This window comes from Mesoplodon mirus, assembly GCF_964341445.2.
Source record: "Mesoplodon mirus genome assembly, chromosome: 15".
Taxonomy (NCBI): Eukaryota; Metazoa; Chordata; class Mammalia; order Artiodactyla; family Ziphiidae; genus Mesoplodon; species Mesoplodon mirus.
Genome location: NC_138991.1, coordinates 6470042 through 6490913, shown reverse-complemented (window position 1 = coordinate 6490913; position 20872 = coordinate 6470042). Strand labels below are relative to the sequence as shown.

Sequence of the window (20872 nt, the reverse complement as noted above, 5' to 3'; positions counted from 1 at the left end):
CCCCACCTCCCCCCTTTTTTCCTTGATAATCTATTAAAAAAGGGAAACTAAGTGAATCAAATGGCTTTGTTTTCCCCCAAAGACCCTCCGTGGTGCTTTTACTACGTGCAGAGCTCCTCACGGGCCTGGCGGCCCTGGGTATTAGTCCTCATCTTACAGAAAGAAAATGGAGAAGCCAGGTCAGGCTAAGCAGTTCCAATCACTTGTCACTCCCAGAAAACAGGGGCGGGTGCCCAGGCCAGAACCCCACGGTCTAGGCCGCACTGACCCGGTTCAAGACCCCAGTCACGTGCACAAAGCTTGCCAGGGCGTTAGCTTTCGTAGCTTCATTGAAGCCAAGTGAGGGAGGCTGAGGAAAAACGCCCCCAGATTGCCGGGAGACAGATGAGAGACTGGTGAGCACACACACCACACACAATTCTCACACACACACCACACACACCTCACACTCACAATACACACACCACACACAACTGACATCTCACACACACACCACACACAACTCACACACCTCACACTCACACACACACCACACAATTCTCACACAACTCACACACGCCACACACAGCTCACACACCCCTCACACACACACCTCTCACACACACCTCACACTCACAATACACACACCACACACAACTGACATCTCACACACACACCACACACAACTCACACACCTCACACACACACCACACACACACCACACAATTCTCACAACTCACACACACCACACACAGCTCACATACACCCCTCACAACACACACACCACACACACTCACACACCTCACACAACACACACAATTCTCACACACACCACATACACACCACACATACTTCACACCACACACACACCACAGATACCTCATACTCAACACACACACCATACACACAACTCACACACCTCACACACACTCACACACACACCCCTCACACACACCACACAATTCTCACAACTCACACACGCCACACACAGCTCACACACCCCTCACACACCCACCTCACACACACACCTCACACTCACACCACACACCACACACAGTTCTCACACACACACCACACACAGCTCACACACACCCCTCACACACACACACCTCACACACACACACACCTGGTCAACCAAGAATCAACATCACTTTTCAACGCCCCTGCGTGCTGAAGTCTGAGAACTGGCCCAGCGTGCTGAGACAAAGGAGGCTCTGAGTTCCCAGGCAGAAGCTTGACTCACCCTGTACGTGGGCGCCTCCCCAGTCCGCCCGGCTCGGCAGATGCCTGTCGGTCTGTCTGTCCATCGGCCCTGAGCATCAGGACCGGCATGAGGCCCTGGGTTCGCAAGCACCAGAGTTGCGGGGTGAACTCCGAAACCAACCCCTGTGGACCGAGGGCCAGGGGAGGCCCAAGAAAGGGGCGGACCCTCCAGATGGGTGGGTGGTGCTTTCAACACGCAGGGAACTTACACACGAGGCTTCAAAGTTGTAACGAGCAGTTCTCCACCCCGCGCCCGAGAATCTTAAAAGTTTATGTTGAGGCCTTAGCGGGGCTTCGACATCCAGACCGTCTCAACAACACATGACCCTCAGGCTGCGTCCTCCAAATGGCTCCCACTGTGCGATGGTGGGCGGAAGTGCATTTCAAGGCCGTGGGAGGAGCCTCCAATCCTCGGGGCTTAGTTCAAGGGTCCAGCGGAGGTCACGTGCTCTCGGTGACCTCCTCCTACAACCCCGAGCCCTCCCTCTCTTCACCCCACTTCCAGGCTTCGCTTGGGTCTCCCAAGTCCTCCCACGCAGCGCCCAGAGTTCTGCAGACGCTGCCCGAGGGGACCCCGTCTTCCATCTTCCTCCCCCACCCCGACCTCCAGGCGCCAAGCAGAGGGGCCTGTTTAACGTGATCATCAGACTGTGTGGCTCCCCTGATTAAGGTCCTTCAGTGTAGGGCTCCCCTGGTGGCACAGTGGTTGAGAGTCCGTCTGCCGATACAGGGGACACGGGTTCGTGCCCCGGTCCAGGAAGATCACACATGCCGCGGAGCGGCTGGGCCCGTGAGCCATGGCCGCTGAGCCTGCGCATCCGGAGCCTGTGCTCCGCAACGAGAGAGGCCACACACACACACACACAAAAAGATCCTTCAATGCTTACCCACCGCAGCTAGAATAAACTCGGCTGATCTGGCCCCTGGCAACTTTTCCCAAACCCCTCAAGCCCCTCACTCCTTGCACACCAGCCACTCAGGCCTCCTCTGACACTCCTGCCCCCAACCTGCCACCCACATCGCTTTCTTCCTCCTTTGGACCTGCACCCAGTTGTCCCTCTGCTTGAGCCCTCTTCCCCCTGGAAGCTCCACGTCTGCTCCTGGGCACCTTCCAGATGTCCAATGCCTCCTTCTCCGGGAAGCCTTTCTGATCACCCCTCGCCCAACACAATTCATGATGCTGTCCTCCCCTGGCTATCTGTGCTCTGCCCATCAGGCCCACCCAACTCGAAGCTCCCTAAGAGCAGGGACCATTTCCAAGCCACCCACCTGCATAACCTGGCAGAGTAGAGGGCAGATCGTAGATGTTCGAAAACTATTTGAGGGAGGAAGGGAGGGAGAAAGGGAAGGAATGAGGAGACAGACATGGGAGAACAATCAGTAATTATTAACGTAATTTGTGATGATAATAGCCAACACCAGGATGGGCCTGCTCTGAGCCTGGAGCTCTTCCATACACTTCACATGTGTTAATGCATTTAATCCTCACTGCGAGTCCCCATCTGACATGTGCAGAGGCTGAGGCTCAAGTGTGGTAACTTGCCCAGTGTCCACAGGAAGCAAGCGGTATGGCTCAAGCTTGAACCTGGGCTTCACTCCAGAGTTCATGCTCTCAGCCTCCAGGAAGGAGGCCCTAGATGTCCACCACATAGGGGAAAGGACACCCCCTCACAGGGAATACAAGGCAGCCGCTTAAAGAAGGATTTCTGTATTTACTGACATGGACGTGTGTCCTTGATGGGACACTGGGTGAAAAAAAAAGCAAATGAAGGACACATGTTATAATCCCATTTTTTTGGAAAACATCAAAGAAAACAACAGCCAGATGTGATTGTTCACACACAGAGACGTGGCTGGAAGGACACACAAACCTGGCTGATGCTGGCTACTGCTGGGAGGGCTTCCCGGGTCTCTCTCTCCAGGCTCTAGGCACATGGAACTCTCCCTCGAGACCTAGCAGGCTGCCCTATCCACAGTCACAGAGCCCCAACTCCCCAGCCCCTTACTCAGCTTCCACGCTGCATTTGCTGCTGCCTGACACCAGAGGGCACACTTACTTGTCTGATGCCTGTCTCTGTAAGGGTAAGAATAAACTAAAAAAGAAAAAAGTTGATTTTCCCTGGTGCAAAAAAAGAGGAGAACCTTGGCATTCCCACTCTCCTTTTCTTAGAGCATGTGATTCTTTCTCTGCCCCTTTGAGATGTATGTAAATCTTTTTAAAGGCGAAATAAGCCGCTTGCAGGTTTTTAAGACCCAGGAATGTGTTAAGAGTCTGAGAGCTGTCTCCTTGAAATGTAAACATCAAGGAAGATAGCAGCCTATCTCCTACGCCAGGTGAGGGTTTAACTTCGGTGACTAGCTCTGTGCTATAATTACATGCTTGTCACAGAGGCACGGGAAGTGTATTATTCCTTTGGATAAAGACAATTAGCAAGTACACGAGGGTGAACGATGTGTGACAAAAGGTGCTGTCAAGTCCTCTTACCTGAGAACTAGTTATTTTTTGTCTTTGGATGAAGCATCTGCTCAGCTGCATAAAACAAGGCGCTTTCTTCCTGTCTTTGAGATCTCTTTAGTGAATTGCCCGTGATCTGCATCACGTTCTAGCTTAATGTTTACTCAATAATAAAACTCTTTTCTTTCTCTTCTCCTTTTGTGGAAAGGTTTTCTGTCAGCAGATTTTGTTTTGAATTCTCCCCACCACCCCTCTCCACCGCTTGTCTTCCCCAGTAGAACATAAGCTCTGGGGGACCTTGCCTTCCTACTTCACGGCTGTGTGCCCGGCACTGAGGAGGTGCTTAAAACCTGTTTATTGAATGAATAAAAGAAGTTGCTGGCTGTGTCCTTTGAGTGTTCGTTTTTTACAATGATCAAATGTTACCTATGACAATAATTTTGTTAAAAAACAATTAAACTTTTAAAGACTCCACAGTTGTGCATACAAAAGGCAGCCGCTGGTTTGCTTAACAGATATTGATTTTATTTCCTGTTAATCCCCATGCTTCTCAGGCATGAGTCAGTAGTCTTTAAATCGTTATTACCAAGTACTTAAGACATTAGCAACATATTGAGACATCGAATGAACAAGAAAATCTTCTAACATCATAGTTCCAGCTAATCCAGATCCTTCCTGAGTACCTAGAAGTGATCGTTTCTATCTCCAAGGCAGTCGAGAGGAGATTCTTGGAAAACCATATCAACACCCTCATCCTCAACAAGCTACCGCTTTTCTTGGTGGTGGTTTTACAAGTAGCATCTCTCTCCCTGAGTGGCCTCATTGGACCGCACAGCTCGGGTTCTACGCCCTGTGCCCCCCACCCCGAAGCTTTTATTTGTGTCCAGCCCACACCATTCATACTCTTCTCGGAACGAATGAATGAAAAGGAACAATAATAGTAATGGCCACTGTGTTCACCACGATCAGCTTTCGGGAAGGCACCGTATGTGCTGGTCCCTGTGCCGAGCATACACGTGCATGAGATTTCTCTTATTCTTCACAGCAACCTTGTGATATGGTGCTATTATTATTCCCACCTTACAGATGAGAAAACTGAGGTCCCAAGATGTTGAGTGACTTGACCCGTCACACAGTCAGTGCACCATAATGGGGGGACACACCCCCAGGCAATCTGACCCCAAAGCCCCAGCTCTTGGCCCCAAGCCATAAAACACCATTTGTTTCAAAGCGTTGGACTAATCTTCTACTTTATTTGTGGAAACAAGAGAAAAGCCCAGCCAGGCAGTAACCTGGGGCAGGAGGAACCCGAATTCCTCTTAATAACTCACATTTTCTGAGCTCTTGCCATCAACCAGGCACTAGGCACAGCACTCAAAAGGTGTCATCCTGGGGCTTCCCTGGTGGCGCAGTGGTTGAGAGCCCGCCTGCCGATGCAGGGGACACGGGTTCGTGCCCCGGTCTGGGAAGATCCCACATACCACGGAGCGGCTGGGTCCGTGAGCCATGGCTGCTGAGCCTGCGCGTCCGGAGCCTGTGCTCCTCAACGGGAGAGGCCACAGCGGTTAGAGGCCCGCGTAACGCACACACACACACACACACACACACACACACAAAAGGTGTTATCCCACTTAAGCCTCACACCAAACTAAGAGAGGTTCACTCCCTGTCCACATCCCAGAGGTGAAGCCTGAGAAACAGAGAGGTGTCGTGATTTGCCAAGGTGCCGCAGTCAGTCAGTGGCTGAGTTGGAATTATATCCAGGTCTCTCCGCCTCCACGGCCCATGTTCTTACTGACGATTTTCCCCCAAAATGATGAAGAAAAGCAGAGATGATGATCCAATGTCAGCCCAAGTTCAGACAAGGACAGAGCTCCACAGGGCGGGCCACGAGGAGAAAGAGGTCACTCAGAAGTGGGTGGTGGCATCTACCACTGGTGACATTCTCCACGCCCCCTTTGGTGCCTAGCAGAGCCCCGAGCATGACATGGATGCTGAATTAATAGTGACTGAACAACTGAGAGCGAATGCACCTCTCCCTACAGAGACCTACAGTGTGTGCCTCCATGGTTCCCAGTTCAGACGTGGTCTGTGGGGTGTGGAAGCCCATTTTCTCCTTAGCGCTCCTCCTCCCTTCGTTGTGCCCCACAGGCCATCTGTGTCATGCTGGAGGGAAAGGGGGTGGGGAGTGAAGCCTTTGTGGGGACTGATACCATGCCCATTGTGTACACATGGGATTGCTCTTCATTTTTTCAGGAAGTCACAGACACATGTGTTGTTATTCCCATATCACAGGAAAAGAAAGCTGAGGTTAAAGCAGGTTACATACTTTCCTTGGGGCCGCACGGCTAGTGTCACGAGCTCCCAACCTCCACCCTGACCCGTTTGCCTCTGAAGACCCTGCCTCACAGAGGGAGAAGAATCAGTAGGTGCCACATGATGGAAGAAAATGTGCACACGTGGTCAGCACCCAGTAAGTGCGTGTTGATAAGTGAATGGGTGAGACTCTTTCAAGGAGAGGGTTACTAACAGGATCTACTGCTACAAGATGTCGCTAACGATAGTTCAAGTTATAATAGAGAAAAAAATGGAAATCACGTATATATTTATTATAACCTATATTAGTCAGCTCGGGCTCCCATAACAAAATACCACAAACTGGGTGGCTTAAACAACAGAAATTTATTTTCTCACAGTTCTGGAGGCTGGAAGCCCATGATCAGGGTGCCTATGTGGTCCAGTTCTTGTGAGCATCCTCTTCTTGGCTTGCTGATTGCTACTTGCTGTGTCCTTAGGTGGCAGAGAGAAAGAGTTCTGATGTCTCTTCCACTTCCGATAAGGGCGCTAATCCCATCATGAGGAACCCACCCTTATGACCTAATCTAACCATATTTACCTCCCAAAGCCCTCATCTCCAAACACTATCATACTGAGAATTAGTGCTTTAACATATGAATTTGGGGGGAGACACAAACATTCAGTCCATAACACCCATTACCAGGACACTGGATTAAATAAATCATGGAGCACCTATACTATAGAATGCTCTGCAGCTTTTAAATAATAATATTGCACAATTATGGTTTCAACAGGAAAGACATTAGTGACAGATGAAGTGAAAAAGTCACATTAAGATGCATATATACAACATCACCCCATTCCTACCAATACTAGGGGCGTGGGGTACTTTGGCAAGATCTGGATCTCACACCCATACCCTGACCAGAGGGCCACCAACCACTGAGATTGGACAGCTTCATACAAACTACAATAGGGTGGGAGGGGCATCTCCAATAGAAAGAGGGAGCTGGGCAGACAAAAAGGACAGAAACGCCAGCCACACTGCCATGTCTTGAGTTCTCACTGTGCCACGCCCGGTTCTACAGGCACTGAAGTATATTACACGCTCGGTTCTACAGGCACTGAAATATATGATCTCCTTTAACTTTCACAGTAACCCTTTGAGATGGGTATTGTTACTCTCACTTCTTGCAAGTGAGGAAACAAGAGACTTAGATCGTTGGAGTCACTTAACAAAGATTCTAAACAGGGCCTGCACCACACCAAAGCTGTGATGCTAACCAACAAATCATGAAACCAGAGCCTTACTTTTACTGCATTGCCCGCTGCTGGCTCATAGCAGGTGTTCAGAATAATGAATGCTGATTGGACATGAACGGAGAGGAGGCAAGAAGTGATGTATGGGCTACAGGTAGTTGGATTTGCTTTGGGAAAGGGGACAGAAGCAGGAGGTGGGGAATGGTGGAGGGAAACAGGGACGTGGGCTGGAGCCATCAGTTAAGACTCAGGCTTCCCCTGAGAAGTAGGAGGCCAGGGTATGTGCCAGGAGAGAAGGCATCAGGGCAGGAAGGAGGACTCCAGGTGGGCAGAAACTGTTTAGAGCAGGCACTGCAGAATCTGACAGAGAAAGAGAACGGGAAGAAAACTGTTCTCGTCCTCGGGAAGACTCAGGTATACAACCAGAGAATATGTAATGGGAGAAAACGTGGCAATGTGTCCCAAACACTGTTCACTTTCTATTTTATCACAGTTTATCTGCTTATGCTCCAGAATCTACCTTCCCACATTCTTAAAGAAATGAGCCACAGTGAGTAACCCCGAGGCCCTGGACCCCTGAGCAGATTAACCATGGTTCCCTTGGTAACTGGGAAGAAGTAGTTCCTCCTCCACCAGAAGGGAAAACTCCTTTTTCTTCCTCCAGCACCCCGGCCCCCTTTAGGTTTCAGCCCCCTCACACACACACACACACACACTGATGTGTGCCCCTTCCCCCGGTACACGTGCACTTCCTGTGTGACACTCACCGCCGTGCACCGGCACACAGTCCTGTCGCACTGCCTGGAGTTACCACCCCCGTCCCCCGACAGCCACCCCCTCTACCTCCCCGCCAACAGAACCCCGATTGTGTTCAGGAAGACGATGTGCCTGCTCTGACCTAAGCCAGGCCTATTTCTTTTGCCAGATCCTCAAATTCCAGACTCCCTTGCAGCTAAGAGTGTCCTGTGACTCAGCTGTAGCCAGTGAGACAGAAGGGGCTTCTCAAGGTGGGGGGAGGGTCCTGAGGTATTGAATTTGGGCACATCGATTCCCATCTCCTTCCAGTGTAGAACGGCTGAACGGCTGTCAGAATAGCTATAATTTCCCTTTGCACCTAGGTTTCTGGATACGAACTCATTTCTGCCAATTGAATGCACTCGCAGAATATTTCGAAGGCAGAAAGGAGGCGGAGGCGTCCTCCTGCGGTTTGGGCTGTTTGCTGCTGGTAAACAAGTGTGTGGAGACGTGAGGTTTTCTGCAGCAGAATTCAGGTGTGCAGTCGCCAGCCCATGGGTGTGGACCGTTAGTTGTGGCCGAGGCAGCCGCCTGACCCTGCTTTCCGGTGTCCAGTGATCTGTTCTGTAGAAGCTGGAAAGCAGCTGCAGTGGCAGTTTCCTGATCCTGGGGTCACGGCTCTGGCAGTGTGCTCTAGAATTCATTCATTCCACTGGCCGACCCCTGACACCCACCTAACGGCTTGTGGCTTGTGTCCCCCCTCTCGCCGGCCCGTGTTGCTCTGTACAGAGAGCCTTTCCTGGGGGGCCAGCCTAATGTCCACTCCTCCAGCTTTTCCAATGGTTTTCCAAGCAACCGTTCCCTGTGGTTAAAAAAAAAAAAAAAATTGTCCGCTTAAAATAGCAAAGATCTAGAAGTATTCTGGATCCTCTAGTTTGAACCAAAAAATGCTACCGGGGGGTCAGGCATGACAAAAGGATGAGGATAAGAGGCCTCAGGGAAGGTTTCACTTCTGTGAGCCTCAGTTTCTTCTTCTGCAGAATGGAGACCAAAGATTATTATGATTGCATTTCCCAAACATGGTCACGACAACATTTCCCATTCCACAAGCCCTTCCACACGTGACCTTGTCACTTCCCGTCAAGTCGGAGGAATCTGACCCCCTCCTGAATCAGGGCTGGACTGGCCTCTGACTCGCTCGTAACCAACATGATGAGTCAGGATCAGCCGACTGGAATTCGCAGGCTGTCGGAAGGGGTGCACATCTCCAGCCCCTCCCATTTCTCGCGGGGCTTCAGCTCCGGCCCCGCCCCCGCCGCTCAGGCGGCGGAGGGGCGGGGGTAGGTGGGCGGGGCCAAGGACGGCGCGCGGCCCCGGCCCCACCCCGCCCCTCCGGGCTCGGGCTCCCGCGGGCCCCGCCCACCTCGCTGCATCCTCTGCTGTCCGCTGTGCTGGCGGCGGCGCAGGGCTGCGCACCATGGCCGGGCTGCTGGCGCTGCTGTGCCCCACGGGCAGGGTGGGCGCCCGGGTCGGGTCTCGCGCCACCTGGCTCCTGGGCGCTGCCGCCCCCCGCGCCCCGCCGCCCGTGTTTCTGCCGCTGCTCGGGCCCGGGCTGGACGCCCCGCTGCTGCGCGCGGCCCGCGGGAACTGCCAAGGCCGCCAGGTAAGCCTCCCTGCCCCCACCCCGAACCCCGGGCGCCCCGATCGTCGGCCCATCTCCGCCGAAGGAGAGCCTGACTCGCGCAGCTGCCCGAGACCGAGTATCTCCAGGGTCCGCAGGCCTCAGATCTCTACAAGTCAAGGAAGCGAGTTCCCAGTTGACAGCCGGGGAAACTGAGGCTCAGAGAGGTGTGGTGACTGCCCAAGGTCACAGCCTCCAGGGGATCCCAGGATCCTAAAGCGTCAGGCTGTACTGTGGTGGTGGCCGAGAGGATTGGAGATGGGGCCTGGGCTTGGTATCGACGTTCTCACTGGGCGGTAGAGTTGTTCCCTTTGAAGTCGCGCCAGGGCCTCCTCCCTGGGCCGAGGAGAAAGGCTTGGTGGGTGCTGCGGTCTCTAACACCCCCCAACACTTGCTGCCACTCCCTTTTTATCTAACCTAGAGGGCAAGCCTCCCTGTCAGACTGCAGGAAGGACGCGCACAAGAAACCCCGTGTTACTTCATTGCATCAATATTTCACTTCGGTTGCTTCTGTGTACGCTAACTGAAAACTGGTTTCCATTCAGAATGGTAATGCAGACTATCCCTTTTTGAAAGTTTTGAAGTGGGTCTCCTTAAAGAAAAAAGGTGGTAAGCAGTGAAGTCTGGAGATCCAGAGCTAACAAGTTGGGACAAGCAGTGCCTGGAGCTTTGCACCTTTGGTCCCTTTGCCTGCCTGCATCCACTCACCAGCGGTGCAGCCCTACCCCAAGTGCTGAAGGCCTCTGAGCCTGTTTGCTGACCTTGCAGGCATTTAAAATAGCACCTTCCCAACAATAGTTTGGGGAACAGTTCCATGAGCTGATGTGGGCCTCAACATGGTGCCCCCGGGAGCCAGTGCTTCCTGAATGTTGCATAGGCATTTGACCCATGACCTTACCATGCCTCTGCCACAGGTGGAGAAACTTCCTTCCCTGTCTTCTGCTTCCCCATCGGACAGGCGGTAGATCTTGTCTCTGCCTCCTGAGCCCAGTTAGGGGGTCCTCATGCGTCTGGCACCCTCCGCGCACACCCAGCTGTCTCCTGGTGATTCTCTGTGGATCAGCCCAGCTGTCCCTTCCTCCCAGAAGCCTTCCCTGACCACCAGTGATACCTTGGGTGCCTCCACTGGCCCCCTCCTCAGCCCCATGGGTGTGCATCTTCTATGCGTTCATCACATGGAATGTCCTCCTGACTTGCTGGTCTGTCTTGTGAGCCTGGCACTGGCAGGTGTGTGTGTGTGTGTGTGTGTGTGTGTGTGTGTGTGTACTGCTCCCCCACCCCATATTTATTAAAGTAAGAAGGCTGTATTAGAAGGGTCAGGAAGGTTTGAGGAATGAGCCGAAAATCTTGCTCACAAGTTCAGATTGCTTAGAGTGACACCTGTTTTCATTCATGCAATAAGTAATATTAATAATAAACACTATATTGTGTTTACTTTGTACCAGGCACTGTTCTGAGTACTTTGAAAATATTAATTCATGTAATCCTCACAACAACCCTGTGACGTAAGCAATACTGTCATCCCCCCCTTAAGCCCAGAGAGGTGGAGTAACTTTCTGAGAATCACACAGAGGTTACCTGTCAGAACTGGGATCCAAACCAGTCTCGTTCCAAGGCTGCTGCCCTCAACAGCTGTGCTGTGTTCCTCACTTATTTGTGAGTGTCTGCACTGTGCTAGGCGCTGCTCTAAGTGGTGGTGGGGGGGGGAGGATAGAGCAATGAACAAAACAGACGTAAACCACCCTCAGGGAGCCTGACGTCTAGTGAGAGGGGAGGGACAATAAACAGAAAAGGAAAATATCAGGCTTGTTGATGTGACAGGTGCTACTGAGAAATGCCAAGGGGGGAGTGAGGGTGCAAATGGGCAGGGCTGCAGGGAGGGATGCTGCCAGTTTAATAAATAAGGTCATCAGGGAAGGGCTCCCTGAAAAGGCAGCGTGTGAGCGAGAACTGGGAGGTGAGGAGGACACTGGGGCTCAGAGAGCAAGCCATCTGCAGGTATATGAAAGCACTTATCTAAGAACAGACACAGGGGGAGGTACGATGTTGTCTGCATCCAGGGCAGCGACTAAGGATACATCACAGGTTCTTAAGGTGATATTTCACGAAGAAATGAATGTCTGAAAAGTTTCCATTCCTTGCAGGTCATCGCCTCATAAATTCCTTTATTTCAGTCTCTTTATTCTCCTCCAGGGTTAGGAAGAAAAATGCATGACCCACAATGATTAAAGAGATTTCCAGGATAAAAGGAAGAAAATTGTCCATATAAGATTCTAACTCTAGAAAGTTAAAAAGTAACCACAGCACCGGCTAACAGGAAATTGTCTGTTGTGTCTGAATATTTTGTCCCTCCCATTGTCTTGCAGTAGATACTGGTTATTCTGTAGCTGGAAGTCTGGCTGCCTTTTTTTTTTTTTTTTTTTAAAGGAATAACTTTTTTTTTTTTAACTTATTTATTTATTTTTGGCTGTGTTGGGTCTTCGTTTCTGTGCGAGGGCTTTCTCTAGTTGTGGCGAGCAGGGGCCACTCTTCATCGCGGTGCGCGGGCCTCTCACTATCGCGGCCTCTCTTGTTGCGGAGCACAGGCTCCAGACGCGCAGGCTCAGTAGTTGTGGCTCACGGGCCCAGCCGCTCCGCGGCACGCGGGATCCTCCCAGACCAGGGCTCGAACCCGTGTCCCCTGCATTGGCAGGCAGATCCTCAACCACTGCGCCACCAGGGAAGCCCTGGCTGCCTTTTTATTTTTCTTTTCTGGCCAAAAGGCCTTTTGCCAAAATAGAGGTCGTACAGAAAAAGGCTCTCAAGAAAGAGACAGTTCCGCCCGGTCCTGGCAAGTAGACAGAGGGGACACAATGAAGTCTGGTTGGGCCAGATGTCCAGGGTGGGGAGTGAAAGGGGCTTTCACCCGTCATCAGCCTCAGGACGTTGTTTGGCTCTTGGAACCGGGGGTTGTGCACTGCTCCTCCTATCAGGGCCTGGCAGCTCTCCCATCCGGGCACTTCATCCGCAGCCAAAAGGCGGGTGGGGAGCTGTTTATCAGAAGGAGCCTGAGCTCGCAGCGGCCATTCTGGCTGCTGGGCGTCAGAGAACAGGGAGGGCGCGGTGCCCGCCCAACCGAAGGGTACTGGTGACAGTTTCCCTTCTCCCCTCCAGAGCCTTGACGTTCTGGAACAGGCTCTTCCTCGAGGAATGGTCAGCTCTTGGGGGACGTGAAGGGGAGCGCCTGCAGCACAGAACTCAGTCTGGGCGCTGCCAGCCAGCTCACAGCTTTGCCCCAAACCTTGGTCTCCCAGCTGTCAAAGTGGGAGCGACAGAGGTGCCCACGTCGTGGGGTTGTGAGGGTTTTTACGGGATGGCGCCTTTAAAGTGCTAAGCCCGGTACCTGGCTCAGTAGAAGGGGCCTCTCCTGAGGACGCTGGTGGTTTTCCTAAAACCTTTCAAAAAATGTTATGCTTTCCTGCCTATCAGAGCCAGTCTCTGGGACCCCATAAATGGATACTGGATTTTAGTAGCCACTCCCCTTTTTTAAAGTGTTTGTTTTCATAAGTCTGAAAAAAGCCCGCAGAAGTCAAAGCTAAAGGCAGAGAGGAAATACAGTTCGTCCCCCGCCTTAGGACCTTAACACTTAATTCCCAGGGACTGAGCAGCCTTTAATGAAACAGATTTAATTTTAATTTAAAGCTTCCAGGTGTTTTGGGGTTTTGGTTGGTTGGGTTTTTTTTTTCAGTCCCAACTGCAGTTTGGGAACAAAAGAGATGCTCTTTCAGTTGGGAGGTAATGAAAAGACTCTTTCAACTAATAAATCTGAGTTTTGTACCAACTTTTTTGGGAGCAGGGGCAAATGAGTAGCTGCTGTGTATGATTAAAAATCAAGGATGATTCTGGGAAAGGTTTTTTTTTTTTTTTTTTGGCCACGCTGTGCGGCTTGTGAGATCTTAGTTCCCTGACCAGGGATTGAACTCGCGCCCTCGGCGGTGAAAGCGCAGGGTCCTAACTACTAGACCACCAGGGAATTCCCAATTCTGGGCAAGTTTTAATCCAAGACTGAATTCCACCCCCTCCTCACCATGCGTGGAATGTGGCCCTTCACTGAGCCTTACTTAGTTCTTTTGGGGACAGTAGGAGAGTCTGCTTTTGTGCCTTCTTATCTTCTACGTACGTGCAGCAGCCACGGTTTATCTTCCATTCTGGCGGCTGGTCCAGAGCCAAGCCCTCCTGTCCAGCATGAAACCAAGCTGAGAGGCTGCCCCAGGGGTTACCAGACACAACAGGGCTCCAGACACTGCAGACATTCTTTGTAGGGCAAAATGTACTGTGGCTCCCAGCTTGCCCTGAAGAGTAAATTTTAGAATCCGTACTTTGTATTTCAGTTGAATCAAATTCTGCTTCATAAAAAGGAATGAAGTTTGATACCTGCTACAATGTGGATGAACCTTGTAAACATGATGATAAGTGAAAAAAGCTGCCGTAGTCTGTTCGGGCTGCTATAACACCATAGACTGGGCGGCTTAAACGGCAGACATTCTTTTCTCACAGTCCTGGAGTTAAGAAGTCCAAGGTCAAGACACGGGCAGATTCAGTGTCTGGTGAGGGCCTGCTTCGGAGTTCACAGACAGCTGTCTTCTGTCTTCTTGCCGTGTCCTCACATGGTGGAAGGTTCGAGGGAGCACTCTGGGGTCTCCTTTATAAGGGCCCTGATCCCATTCGTGAGGGCTCCACCTTCATGACCTAGGCACCTGCCACCTCCAGATACCATCCTGGTGGGGATTCGGTTTCAACATACGAATTTGGGGCGGGGGAGGGTTTCCACCAACATTCAGTCTGTAGCAGAAGCCAGTCACAAAAGGCCCCATGCTGTACGGCCCCGTTTACATGAAACGTCCAGAAAGGGCAAATCCATAGACAGAAAGGAGTTTCGTGTTTGCTTTCCCCCATCAGGATGTGGGAGAGAGGATGGGGAGTGACTGCTAATTGGGTGACAGAAATGTTCCAAAATTAGATCCTTGTGATGGTTGCACAACTGCAAACACATAAGCCATTTGACTGTATGTTTTAAGCCTTAAGATGGACTTTATGGCCTGTAATCTATATACCAGCAAAGCTGTTACCAAAGTGGATGGGCCTCCCTGGGGAGGAGGAAGAAACGCACGTGGGGCGTTAGGTGGGGACGGCCCAAAGGAGGGAACTGCACAGGAGCGGCTGTGTGAGGGTCTCGGTTTTAAAGAGGGTGCTCCAGGAGGGCCTCCCTGAGGTGATGTCGGAATAAAGACCTGGAGGCGGGGCTATGAGGACGTCTGGGGAAAAGCATTCAGGCAGAGGGAGCAGCAGATGCCAAGGCCTGGAGCGGTCCTGGCCTGTCCTGCTTAAAGCAGCAAGAAGGCCACGTGGCCCCAGTGGGTAGCAGGAAGGAGAATGGGGGGTGGGGCCTGGAGGGCTGAGGGGCTGGTGCTTCCAGGAGGCCTCTGACGGGGGTGGTGCTGTAATCCCACCTCGGTTTTTACAGGCGCCCTCTGGCCACTGTGTTGAGTGGTCTAGGGTGGGATTGGGGGACCAGCTGGGAGGGAGGCCATCACAGGAACCCAGGGGAGAGATGAAGGGCCTGGGCCAGGTGGTCCTGAAGCAGCGTTCCCTAAACCCACCTAGGCTGGCACCGCTCAGCGCCCCTCCGGTCAGTAGCCCTGTCTGCTGCTCTGTAGGGTCAGCCCCTCATGGGGCACCTGCAAGGTCAGGCCCCAGGCCCCTGGGTGGCCCCTGGTCTCTCATGTTCCTGCCCACAGCCCAGGCAAGAGTAGCTCGGGAGGTCTGGTCCGAGTGCCGTCAAAGAAAGAAAACAGCCCAGGAGGCCGACTGCAGTGGGCCCGCTGGAGGGCGGGGCAGTGGATTCTGATGGGCCGACACCGTCACGTCCTGAGGACGGAAGGGCAGGGGTGGGCCACCAGGGCTGCTGGCTTAGGGGACAGCACGGATGAGCACGAGGGATGGAGGACGCAGTGCGGGCCTGGCGTGCGATGGGGGGACGAGGCTTGGGTGGGCAATGGGAGTATCTGAGGAGGAAGGGGACCTGCTGCACTTCAAACTCCTTATCAGGGAGTTCCCTGGCAGTCCAGTGGTTAGGACTCCGCACTTTCAGTGCCGAGGGCGCGGGTTTAATCCCTGAACGGGGAACTAAGATCCCAAGGCACAGCTGTGTGGCGTGGCCAAAAAAATAAAAAAGTAAAAACTCTTGATCACATCCTAGTACCTGTGCATGCAATCCAGCTCGACCCCTAATACACCGGGCAGAGATGGTCCCTTCACCCTCGCAGTGCTAGGAGCCGGGCAAGACGACCAGGTCCCTGCTCCCTGGAACCACACATTCCGGGCCTCTGGCCAACAGCAAACAAGCGAAGAACGGAATGCTTACCTACATGTATTTGTTAGATTTGTTACGTTATAAGCAGGACAACTCCTGAAGATGTAAATCTCAGAGAGGGAAGTAGAGGTGTGATAGCATGGCTGCCACTGAGGGCAGGCAGCTGAGGTGGTCAAGGAGGGCCTCTTGGAGGAGGTGACGTTTGTGTTCCCAGCTTAGGAAGTGGCGTCACTCCAGTCTGTCGCAAGGCAGGTACATCAGAAGGGAAGGCCACGTGGAGAGTCTGCTGAGGGCGGGCAGGAGCAGGGCAAGGGGAGGCAGGAGTGCTGAGCAGGCGTTTACCTGGCAACACTGGCTGATCACTTAGAAGCACCAGGGGAACTGATACCTAATTGCAGTGCCCAGGCTTCACCCCACATCTATGAAACCAGAGGCTGGGCACCTGGGCATAGACAGATGGATCAGCAGCATCCGGGTCCCCTGGGAGCTCTTGAGAACGGCAGCGTCTGCGGGGAAGCCCCAGACGTGCTTGGTCACAGCTCCCGCCTGCCCGCCTGGCAGGGGCTCTGAAGCAGGGCAGGGCCGGGAGGACCTGTGCCTCGTTGCGGTTGGAGGCTGCTTCCCTGGGCACCTGTGTCATTTCACTTTCATCCCTGGGGATGCCACGCTGCATGTCATGTGTCCCCACCCCCCCACCCCCCACCGCAGCCTTTGAAGCATGGCTCTACTGCAGCATGTTCTAAAAATACAAGAAAGCAGCCGTCCCGCTGCAAAGTCAGTAGCCGGAGCTGACTGACCCAGATGCTGCCTGTGAGAAGAGCTCTGAGGTCTGTCGTTAGAGCTGAAGAAATCCTTTGATGAAAAAGGCACTCTCCATATTGAGGAGTTTTGTCGTTTTAATCCAAGGTGGTTGTTTTTATTTCTCCCAAACATTCCAGGCCTTGTAGATGCTCCGTAATTGTTAACAAACACCCCACGCAATGAATACTTTCTGTACTAACCCGGCCGCTGCATTTATGACCCGGGAACTAGCCCTCCCTTTCTCCGTTCAGATCTCAGGGGTAAATCTTGATTCCAGAAGTAAATACGTCATGGTTTCTGCTCCATTTTATCTCGTACCCACTGTCTTGTAGAGTCTGGCATGGTTGTCACGTCACCACAAACCTGGTGGCATGAAACGACACACATTAATTCTTTTACAGCCCTGGAGGTCAGAAGCCCAAAGGGGGTCTCACAGGGCTAAAGTCCGTGTGTGGGCAGGGCTGGTTCCTTCCAGTGGCTCTACGGGAGAATCCATTTCCTGCCTTTTCCAGCTTCTAGAGGTGCCTGCATTCCTTGGCTCGTGGCCTTTTCCTCCGTCTTCAGGGCCAGCAGCACAAACCTCTGCACATCTGCCTGCTTCTGTCCTCACGTCTGCTCCTCTGGCCCTCCTGCCCCTCTCTGTCCACTCACAGGACCCTCATGATTAAGGTCCCACTGGTCCCACTCAGAAAATCCAGGATGATTCGCCCATCTCAAGATCCTTAACTTAACCCCACCTGCAAAAAATCCTTCTGCCACGTAAGGTAACATATTCACAGGTTCTGGGGACCTAGACACCTTTGGGGCCACCGTTCTGCCCATCGTACCTGGTACCCAGCCCTTCACTGCACTCAGTGGCTTAGCGGGCATTACCTCAGCTGACAAAGAAAGATAGTAACTCATCCCTCACTGGACAGGAAAGAGCAGAACGCTGCCCGAGTCGGAAGCTGTTGATGACCAACCACTAACATCCTTGCTCCTGCCCTAAAGCGTCTTCCCTTCTTTGGCTTGTGCGCAGGACACCAGCAAAATCACTGTGACACCAGGCGGCAACATCAGCGGTACAGAGGAGAAAAAGCAAAGCAAGTCGCAGCAGCTGAAAAAGATTTTTCAAGAATATGGTGCCGTTGGCGTGTCGCTGCACATTGGAATCTCATTAATCTCTTTGGGCATGTTTTACATGGTTGTTTCAAGGTAAGATTTTGACAGTAATAGATATTTATTTTTCGCTGTCATCCAAGTGTCTTTGGGAATAAGAACTTTTTTCCTAAGACTTTATATTCATCTAGCTACTCTCATCACATTTTTTAAAATACTGTAAATGTCATAGCCAAATTGATCGGTTAACCGTATCCCTTGCTGTAGTAAACATCTTTTGTGTTTGTCTGTTTGCCTCTCTCCCCTCCAGTGGTGTGGACATGTCAGCCATCCTGCTTAAACTCGGGTTTAAAGAGTCACTGGTACAGTCGAAAATGGCAGCAGGCACAAGTACTTTCGTGGTGGCCTATGCCATCCATAAGCTGTTTGCACCCGTGAGGATCAGCATTACCGTAGTTTCCGTGCCCCTGATTGTCAGATATTTTCGGAAAGTGGGAATTTTTAAACCTCCAGCTGCAAAGCCTTGATGAACTCTTCAATTGTGGGCCTGAAAACCTATTTCTTTGAAATGATACATTTTGGACTGGTTTTATGATGTAGGGTTTATGGTGGGGGTGAGGCACGGGCTAGCTGCTGTCTTCTCATGAATAGCATTTACTTTTGCCAGCAAAAATTCAGGGTTTCAAATCACTGTAATTTTTTTGCTTTATAAGTTTTGGTAATGCTATTCATCATAGGGCTTGTCTGCATCATCTAAAATGTCAGCAAAGCATCACCTTTGAGTTATCATCTGAAACAAAACTGTCAGCCAGGAAATGTTCCTTCTGGAAGATCACTGGTGAGGGTCTGCGTGCAGAAGCCTCAGGGGTTCATCTTTGCTCAAGTTCTTAAAGGGCAGCGATTCGTTAAGCTGGTTTTTAAAATTCCCCTTCCTCCAGTATTTGCTGTCAGGCTGCCTTCGTTTTAATATGCAGTATTGTGCAAAACAGCTGCCAGTGCTACAATTAATGAAGCAGAATTTAAGACTTCACAATATGGGATCAGGATCTTAATTAGCATCAACACTTTGACATTCATTACACTTGTTTGGGGGGAAAGAGAAACAAGTATTTCTGGTACGTTTTACTGATCCCAAGACACCTTCAAATCTGGACGTGATGGGGCCTACCTCGGCTGATTTTTCCCAAACTTTATTAAAGTAGGTCAGAATCATTTGTCTCTGTTTCGGTAAGATACGGAAACTTCATCCAGTCGTAATGGCATCAGTTGGCCCCGGACGCCTGTGTCCTCAGAGGAATCTGGAAACTGCACACATACGCAAAGCTGAGACAATCGTGGCCTAACTGTCTCAGACTTCAGACATTCCAGAACTAGTGTCACAGTGTTTACATTGTCTTGCGACTTATATTTTTTAATTGAGTTAAAACTATGTATGCAAAAAAAGATTTTGTATCACTCTGTAAAAAAGTAAAATTACTAGCAGTTGCTGTCAATGGGGGACAACCGCAAAATAATAATACAAGCCGGGCAGGGACCGAGCTAGTTTACCAGATAAAGGGCGTGTGACTTTAGGCCCCTCATTCTCTGTTTGGGACGTTGGTTAAGATAGAAATGCAAGCACACAGATCCCAGTTGAGACTTTCTCCTTGAGACAGTCAGGAGCAAGCAACGGAGAAGGAATATATTCCCGTGGGCTTCAGCATCACTGACGGGACACTGGCTGCACACCCCAGGAACCCCAGTGTAACCAGCCTGCCCTGACACCATGGTTCAAGGGTTGCATTTATGTTTCTGGCTCCCAGATTTATTTTTTTATTTTAGTTTTTTGGTTTGATTAACTACATTTGTGACAATCAGAAAACTCAAGGAACTATAAACTGATCGTCCTGGTTTTACTGAGATCTGACTATTGACAGTTTCGTTAGCCCGTAGTAACCCATGTCAATCAGTTATTTCAGTTAACTTTTATGAGAATCTTTGTGAGCCAGATTCTCCACTTGCAAGATCTTTAAAGTGGATCTGTTATTCCACCCCCACCCCACCCCCTTTTAAGGCAGTTAGCCCACTGCCAAAAGGTTTTAGCAATTCAGAGTTGGAATTAGACTGCCTTTCTGGGGTCTAATCCCCAGGACACATTCACAGCAGAGAAAGATGGCACCACTGCTAGGTAATTCCTCGTGAGGGCAGGACCAGCACTTTTGTGTTGCTGTCTGTGTGTGAACAGTTGGCTCTGGGCTCCTAACCGCCTTCCTCACCGGCCTCCCAACCATAGATCGTGAGTAATGCCTATGCAAAAAAGCCGATAGGGATTCCTACAGGTTTAAGGGCTTGAATGGGAGTGGACTGAAAGGGCAAGCAATAAAACAAATTATACCAAATAGCCATAGCGTTCTCTTTTAAGCCCCAACTCCACTCCACTCCAGTGGCCAGTTGTCAGAACAGAACAGAGTAACTAGAGAGGAGAGGCAATCAAAGGATCAGGGAGTTACAGCATTATGTGAATTCACCAGCAAGATGTACAGATCACTTGTATTTACGTTGTTTTTATGGAACTAGGGGAATAAAACTGATGATCTATTTTAAACACTAAGCCATTGTTCACCTCTAATTTTTTATCTGACAAAATGAGCAGCTTAAATTCCATGAAACAAATAAACATCTTTGTAAAGTTTATGAAGAACTTTTTATTCTTAAAAAGCCATCACTGCTGCTGATTATGAAGCAGCAGTGCGTGTGACTAGTTTATTAATGCTGTGCTGCTACAGTGAGCTCTTTTCTGTGCCTGTGTGGGATTGTCTGGGGAAATGACAGCTTAGCTAGTATCACTGGTGGGGTTAGTCATGTTGTGTTGACTACAACCGGGGTGAATGGATGAACTACTACTCTGGATGTAAAAGCTCAAGACTGTGGGAACCAAAAGCTCCTTTGTCCCAAGGGGGCTAACCGGACA

General features: G+C 51.1%; 1 protein-coding gene across 1 annotated transcript; it reads left to right on the top strand.

Annotated features, from left to right (window-relative positions):
• The first annotated feature begins 9427 nt into the window (after window positions 1-9427).
• FAM210B (family with sequence similarity 210 member B) lies at window positions 9428-20512 on the top strand. The gene is made up of 3 exons (XM_082600334.1): window positions 9428-9653; window positions 17843-18018; window positions 18233-20512. Exons 1-3 carry the CDS (start codon window positions 9468-9470, stop codon window positions 18447-18449), a joined length of 579 nt encoding a protein of 192 aa, XP_082456460.1. The 5' UTR covers window positions 9428-9467; the 3' UTR covers window positions 18450-20512.
• The last annotated feature ends 360 nt before the right edge of the window (window positions 20513-20872 follow it).